The 7,888-nt window shown below is 42.6% G+C and overlaps 1 protein-coding gene across 2 annotated transcripts in view; it reads right to left on the bottom strand.

The window, feature by feature from the left end:
- Positions 1–640: 640 nt before the first annotated feature.
- Positions 641–7,888, bottom strand: part of SMAD1 (SMAD family member 1) — a 43,446-nt gene continuing 36,198 nt past the window's right edge. For both annotated transcript variants that reach the window (XM_054172571.1, XM_054172572.1), the window contains exons 5-7: positions 5,089–5,310; positions 2,848–3,104; positions 641–1,020 (exon numbers count right to left, since the gene is read on the bottom strand). In XM_054172571.1, coding sequence (XP_054028546.1) covers positions 877–1,020; positions 2,848–3,104; positions 5,089–5,310 — 623 coding nt within the window. In that variant the 3' untranslated portion in view covers positions 641–876. The remainder of the gene's footprint in view (positions 1,021–2,847; positions 3,105–5,088; positions 5,311–7,888) is intronic.

Below are 7,888 nucleotides of genomic sequence, written 5' to 3'. Positions count from 1 at the left end.
GCAACTATTTGGGGGGGGGTGAGGGGGGTGGGAAATGAAGAGGCAAAACCAGCCAGAATTAAACAAGATGAAGCCACTATAAAAATGAAACGCACAGCAAAACTCAGACCTCAGTTTAAGCTAACAAGCTATGTTTACAATATATTCTACATTTCGCTTGTCGTTTTCCCCTTCCCGCTCCCACCTCCCCCCCCATTCAAATATTCCTAATTCCTTTATGGTCTAAATCTACTTAATCTCTAAACTTTCAAATACACAGTACATACATTTACCCAAAAAAAAAACCAAACCAAACAAACATACCTAACATTCTTACAGCAGTATGGTCAGGACACAACTTTAAAGATTATGACACAGTTATTGAGATTAAACCTTAGCAATTTTTGTTTCTTTTAAAGAGAACAGCAACCACCAACGTAGACAAACGGTGATAAAATGTACTGCAGAGAGCCTGTAGAAAGCAGACTTTGCCAACATTGCCTCTCAGCCCCAGAGGACACAGGGAGAATGGAAGGAGGAAAGAGAATCTCAGAGTGCCAGGGACAGGAAGCTCCTTCAGGAACTGGGTCCGGCAGGCTGCGGTTTTGGCTCGGGCGTCCCCGCTGCACGAAGCCCTGCAAACCAACTTCGCAACAGTACGTTACAATGTAAACTAAAATTCTTGATACCAACAGTATGTCAAAGGCATTTTGTTTGTTGGTGGTTTCTTTTTTCTGAATCCAAGTGTTGGTCACAGAAGTCAAGTATTTAATGGCTCTTATTCAGCTGTTGCCAGTTCAAGGGGAAAAAAAAAATGACAAAGTGTGTGTCTGACTCATACGTCCTTCAAGTACATGCAAGGCTCAATTGTTTCCAAAATGCAGAGCCTGGGACCTTTTAAGACACTGAAGAAATAGGATTATGAGGAGAGCCCATCTGAGTAAGTACTTTATCCAGCCACTGAAGGGGACCGTGAAGATGTATCTCTATCCAGCATGGAGTGCTTGTTACATCTTGGCGATGATACTCAGCTCCCCAGCCCTGGACACACAGAATCGTAAGTGGGGAAAGAAGAAGAAAAATAGAATTAAAAAAAAACAAACCTCCTTATTTTATGATGTCAAATATATGAGAAGCACACTTCAATCATCTTCCTTCTTACCATAATACTCTAGCTTTCATTATCAGCTAGGTAGTGTAAGGCCTTTGAAGCGCCAACTTATTACTACATTTCAACAAACAAACCTCAAGCTGAAAGAAAGAAATTTGGAGGAGGTGTCATTTTAAGATCTCTTGGAATGGAAGTCTTTAAATTTTTATAGGCATAACCTGTGGCAGTCCAAAAATTCCCAATACCTCACTGCCAGCTGCAAAATGTCCCAATAAAGCCTCTGAAGAGGGGGATAATAAAGTCTTTGTCAACACCAAAAACAGAACAAATTGAGGGGAAATGCTGCCAAGCAGATCCACAAATTAAAAATGAGGCCATAGAGGGACATTATGGAAGTGGGGATGAGGATCTGTCTGACAAGGAACAAAGCATCACTCACGGGATGGACATGATAAACTGAGTAACAAGTCAGAAACATTCCTCTTTGGAGGAAGAGGATGTGGTCACACCCAAGCAGGCTGTTTCTGAAGTTAAGACAAGATAGGTTCTGTTTCAGCTCACACCTGATTCAGTGACAGTAATTACCAAAGATACAAGCAGACATAGAAACTGATTTTGAATGATGTTTAAATGGGAACCATTTGGGGGGCAGGTCTGCAGACAAGATTGAAGTAGCCGCAGGGACAGTCTGCTGGTCTGTATTAACTCCTACTGAAGGGATCACCCAGCACAGGAGGCAGCAGCTCCAAGCACCGTGCAGTGCAACATCCGAAACACAAGAGGTCCTGGGCAACTGCTCAGGCATCGCAGCCATACAGCTCTGTAGGATGCAGAGCTGTAAACAACCTATTCTATTTTAGGAATCCCTGCCCTAAACACACCTGGAAGTTTCTATCTGTCTATCAAGAAGGGAACTTCAGCATATTGCCATCTGTCAGATACGTGACCAGCTCTTTTTATGTCAGCACATATGCCACATCACAAACCTTGACCTTGCATGCCCACCTAGAATAGAAAGGTATTTATATTATTCCAAACAATTACTGCAGCTCCTACTTTGGGAGCTGCTGGTCAAGACAGATTTAGAGGATTGAGCTATCTACACTCCCACAAGCACTATAATGGCTGCAGTCCCAGCTCAACTCTCAAAAAATACCACCCAGGAACAGGAGGTTCAGCTGGGCCTCTTACAGAGCAGGAGACAGACTGTAACAATGGGAAAGAAAGGGGGGCAAAATCAGCTGCTGCATAATGAATCGGTGGCTCTTCCACTTTTACACCAAGTAATTAATACTTCTTTTCCTTTCTAATCTTGCTTGTGCTGTACCTTGCCACTGAAAAGATGAGTTCCATAATTCCAGAGTAACCATGCAAGTAATTCTCTCTATACAGCCAATCTATACACATATTAAATACAATAATTCAACTGAAATACAATAAGCATTTACAAGGAGCAATTCAGTGAAACTAGAACAGTTAACAGACATGATAGAAATGCTTCACTATGGCTGCATATGAAGAAACACCTTCTGCAAGCCACCTCAAGCTTTCTAAGCAATGTGGCTAGATGGAGTTTCAAACACAAAGACAACTTTGTTTCATTAAGATCTGTCTTATATTTAATGGACATTATTCCATACTTAAAATTCAACAGGTCAGTGGAGGGAGGCACTGGACCATTCCAAATCACCACATTAAATACAAAATGCTTTCTTTTGCTTCTCTTACAGAACACCGACAAGGCAGTTTTCACATACCTTTACGAAACTCATCCGCAGAGTGCACATCTTCGTAAGCTCATACACTGTCTCAAAGCCATGGTTCACTGACTGAGCCAAAAGCTGAGCAAACTCTTGATTATTAAAAATCTTCAAACTGCAGCCACTGGGGATTTTGCAGACTGTGGTGGGATGGAACCCATGGTGGTAGTTGCAGTTCCGACTCTGCACGAAAATACTGCTGTCACTCAGACACTCAGCGTACACTTCCCCACCAACGTAGTAGAGATGAACACCTGGGAGGAGAAGGTTGCCATAAGGAGGTTAGAGGAATTCACTCTGAGTATCTATTTTTCATGCTCCGTCTCCACAGAGATATGTTTCTGCTTCAAGGGATAAACACTAATTGCATATTAGAACATTGTCTGTCTGCAAAGCTGATTTTCACTTTCCTGTTCTATCAGTGAGGGATTTGACAGGGGTCTCTGTATCCTACATCAGGGAAAACTGTAATTCCTGCAGTTTGACACGTTGGATATTTAACAAGAATGAACTAGCAAGCACTGCAGTACTTCTGATGCAGTATAGTGGATGGCTGACAACTTGGACATTTTGTCTTTGTGTTTATGTAAAACAGTAATTGGGAATGCAAGAGGAGAGAGCAGAAACCTACTGGATGATTTGTAGATACTAAAGCAGCCTGATGCTGGATTCTCCGGGAAAGCTCCGAGTGCTGTTTTTGAAAGCATAAGCTTTTTCAGCTTGCTTTAATTCCAGAAAGTTGTCAAAGGAAAATTACCTTTGTATTCCTTGGATGATTCTGTCTAATGAGGGTACACCCCAATTTTACACCCTGCTCCCTCATCTGCCACTGAATGCAGCAAGCCCCAGAAGAGAGACACAACAGGGAACCTTTGTGCAGATTCAGTGTCAGCAGGACTCAATTTTGGCTTCAAGAAAGCAAGAAAATTTGCCTTTTGTGTTTAAAGAGTGGATTATTTACTCTTCAAACCTTTCACCTCTCACAGTGTCACAAGTCAGAGAAGTGAACACACAGAATTAAAAAACTAAACTGAAGTCCAGTCAGAAAGCCTTAACTGTGCTCTGTCATTCAAGATTCTCCAGCTGACTACGTGTGTTCCTGTGTGAGTACACAGATACTCCCACTTGATCTGCAAAAACATTTACAGCTCTGTCTTCAAGTTTGGGATTTACTCCTCCTTCCTCAAAGACTTAACAGTTCTATACAATCATTAGTTGTACATATTTACTTATTCAACAGCATCCCTGTCTTCCGCGCTGCCTTGGTACACAACGCAGCTAAGTGCTTCAGCAGAGCTCTGCTTGCAGCTGGGTTACTTCTCACAGGAAAACAAATGAGGTGTTAGATACATGGTAAGATGGATGGGGAGGAAAAGAAGGAACAAGTATTAGGACTTGAGTGCGCTGCCGAGAGTTGCACAAGTTCTCACGTAGAGAAAAGCTCTCCAGACTGAGGGCTCCCAGGTGAAGACCTGACAGTTTCAGTTCTTTCCTTCTCTAAGAAGGAAGATTTTTCATTAATTGGCTCTCAAAACACACACCCCACTGCTGGGGCATGCTGAACCCTCATCTGTCTCAGAAAATTCAGTTTGCTAATAACAAACACTTAAGAAATGTGCCTGGCAGGAATGGCCCACTTGCAGGGGACAATGTCAGTTTGCCTGTCATGTGCATTATAGGTGAGTTCTCAGAAAAAAAGGACCGCACCAAGGCAGACATAAACCAAGCTTTTCTCTTTTGCAGGGCAGTGTCTCAGCCATGGACGAGAAGCACAAAATTCCTATTGAAGGAATCACCATCCTGTGGAAAAATGCATTTGGCAGAAGTATTTTAGCAGGTTGCCTCTCTAAATACGTGCTAGGATCACTCATTTACCTTGGAACTAAGGCTAGCAAAAAATTTGGTGCCAAGAACTGTAATTTGGATTTCCTTATTAACCAAATCAAGATCAATCAAGATATTTCAATAAACAAACTGCCTTAATTCTCACTCAAAGATTATTTTAGCCTTCAGGTAATTAAAAATTGATTAAGGGCAAAAGCTTCCTGTAATTACACACTAGGTAAGAACAATACTTTGCTTATAAGAACTGGCCAGAAAAATCACATCTTTACCAACACAAGCATTCACCTCACAGACTTGGGGAGACCAGCCTGCTCTTGAGGCAAGTGGCCCAGACCATCACGTCTGTGGGAAATAGGCCTCCCAAACCCCAGACAACAGCTACCCAAACCTCACCTTTGCCAATATGCCGCCTCGTGTTCTCAATGGTGGAGTTGCGGTTAACGTTGGAGAGCAGCCCCAGGCAAAACCTGTTCTTGTTGTTTGAAGGATCAGTGAAGCCATCCACCAGGATGCTGGTGGAAGAAGCGTGGAACGCCTCCCCGACGCGGTTATTCAGCTCGTAGTAGACAATGGAGCACCAGTGCTTTGGCTCTTCGTAAGCAACTGCCTGAACATCTGGAAAGCAAGAATGCAAACCTGGAGTCTAACAGTGCTGGGACACACAAGGATTCACCAACCTGCAGATTTGGGCTGGAGATCACTAAAAGATGAGCTAGATAAGTGACTGTACCTAAGTCACCTTCTCTGGAGACTTTCAAGACCCATCTGGATGTGTTCCTGTGTGACCTGTGCTAGATTCTATGGTCCTGCTCTGGCAGGGGGTTTGGACTTGATGATCTTCAAAGGTCCTTTCTAACCCCTAACATCTTGTGATCCTATGAAAGCTGTTTTATCTTCAGTTAGTTCTGAACCTTTCACAGCAGACATACAATGGAATAATGTCACCCCAGCTTGACTTGCACAAGACTCACAAGAGGTGAACGATGGCATTAGATAGGCAACAGAAAAGTGCAGGAAGCTCCTGGGCACACCCCAAGCAGTGCCCCAATGTCCCTGTCCCATCTTCTACAACATGACACAGAAGCACTGCAGTTACACAGCTCAGCTTCCTTTCCAATTTAATAAATGAACTTCTACTTCATTTTACTCAGCTACCAAGTTACAAGTCACCTCTGTGCTTACTGCAGTGTCACAGTGACAGGAGAAACCACATCAGACCTCTTGTAACTTTGGGTACCATGAAGTATAAGGTGGTAGCTTAAATATACAGTTGGGAGATCAATTTTCAGCATTCAGGGAGTGCACGAATCTGTCTCCTGGGCTTCTTGGAGAAAGGGTAGGAGATGTTAAAAACAAAGAGAGGTTGATATTTGTCTGCAGATCATGCATGAAGTTCATCTTCAATATGAGTGGATGCTGCTTGTGGGTGTCCAACAACAGCATAGGCTTTTTCAGGTATCTCCACTCAGTGCACAGCCTTTTAAGTGCCCAATACAGCTACAAATTACTAAACTGCCTCCAAATAAAAGGAGGCAGAGAAGACATGAGGTCACTTCGTGTTGTTTCATTTAAATGGAAGATTACTGCATTGCTAAGCCTAGCACAGTTGGGCTTGCTGCTAAGATACCAGCTTTGCAGATTAAAGCTCCAACTACAGGTCAAAGTGCTCAAATGAAAATCAGACTGGTATTACAGGAAAACCTGTTTATCTGGCAAGAGGTTTCCTTTTGCCAGCTCCAAGCCTTTAATGAAATCAGCCAACTAAAACCAGCGTTCATGTTTTCCTCATATTGCTAAGAGTTATCTGACACATGCAAAACAAAACCCAGAAAGTTCTCCCCAAACCAGCAGTACACAGCAGATAGAAAAGATGGCAAATAATCAAAAGCACCCCACATCACTGTGCTAAACCTTCGAGCAGAGTGTCTACTGCTGCCCAATAACTTGCTTAAAACACTTAGACTAGGGAGCTGATCTTTCCTGATGTCCTACCATTTCCTATCCTTGCATGTCACTGAAAAAAAAAGAAAGAAAAAAAGTCATTAATTATCAGCAAGAGGTTACTACACTTTTAACTCCCATGAAGATGCCAGCAATTATCAAAGCTGCAGCTTTGCCCCAGTTCTCAAAGTCAGGAAGAAATCTTGCCAGCTGGCCATTCTTACCGAATGAATCATATCTCTCTCACACAGATTTCATCCTAACTTCCTCACATTTGCTTTAAGTCATGCAGAGCAGGTGCGTTTAGTCTCTCTATTCCCAGCATGGGCCAACAATGGAAATTACCCAACTTCATTGACAGGATGCAGCTTGTTAAACCAAATCTCCTAAGACTAACATCATGAAGAACACGCTTCTGAAAAGTTTGCAACAAAAATGCTGCAGTAAGCTCCCAGTGAAAACTCTTCCACAACCTGCGGCAGATTTTTTTATGTACAGGATACATGCACAAAGAGTAAACACATGAAGGCACACAGAAGTAAGGTATCTCCTGGTTTGTTTTTTTTAAATGAAGGGGCAGAGATGAAAATCCATTGCAGTAAACCACTAGGAGGTAGAAAGTACTACTAGGCAACATTTTTATCTTGCCATGGTTGAATGTTAAAAAACAAGAAGGAAATCGTAAGGCTCACGTAACAGAGGAACTCTACAGTACTTGTGGATTTTGTGAGAGGGACAAACAAGCAAAGGTCTGCACAAACACTGATAAATGTCCTTTGGGCCAGCAAGGACTGGGCATTCACAGATTACATTGGGTTGGAAGGGACCCTCAAAAGTCATCTTGTCCAACACCCCTGCATCCAGCAGGGACACCTCCAACTAGAGCAGGCTGCCCACATCATGTCTCCAGGGATGAGGCCTCAACTACATCTGAGCAACCTGTTCCAGTATTTTACCACTCTCATTGTAAAGAACTTCTTCCTTATGCCCAACCTAAACCTATCCTGCTCCAGTTCCAAACCATTGCCCCTCATCCTACTTGCAAGCCCCTCTAGAAAGCACACACTGGATCAGTGAAAAGTGAAATGCTACAGATAAGGTTTATCACATGCAAAACTCCTTCCACACACAGAGTAAACAGTTAGCAGAAAAGCTATCCAAAACGTTCCAAGAGGGCTAATATACTTCCTGAAACCAGACATCAAGCTTAGCAACAAAACAAGTACCAAAAAAATATAAAATAATCAAACAA

The sequence above is a fragment of the Dryobates pubescens genome, chromosome 24 (genome assembly GCF_014839835.1).
Source record: "Dryobates pubescens isolate bDryPub1 chromosome 24, bDryPub1.pri, whole genome shotgun sequence".
NCBI lineage: Eukaryota > Metazoa > Chordata > Aves > Piciformes > Picidae > Dryobates > Dryobates pubescens.
The sequence above is the reverse complement of the archived record's forward strand: the minus strand, read 5'-3'. Positions and strand labels throughout refer to the sequence as shown.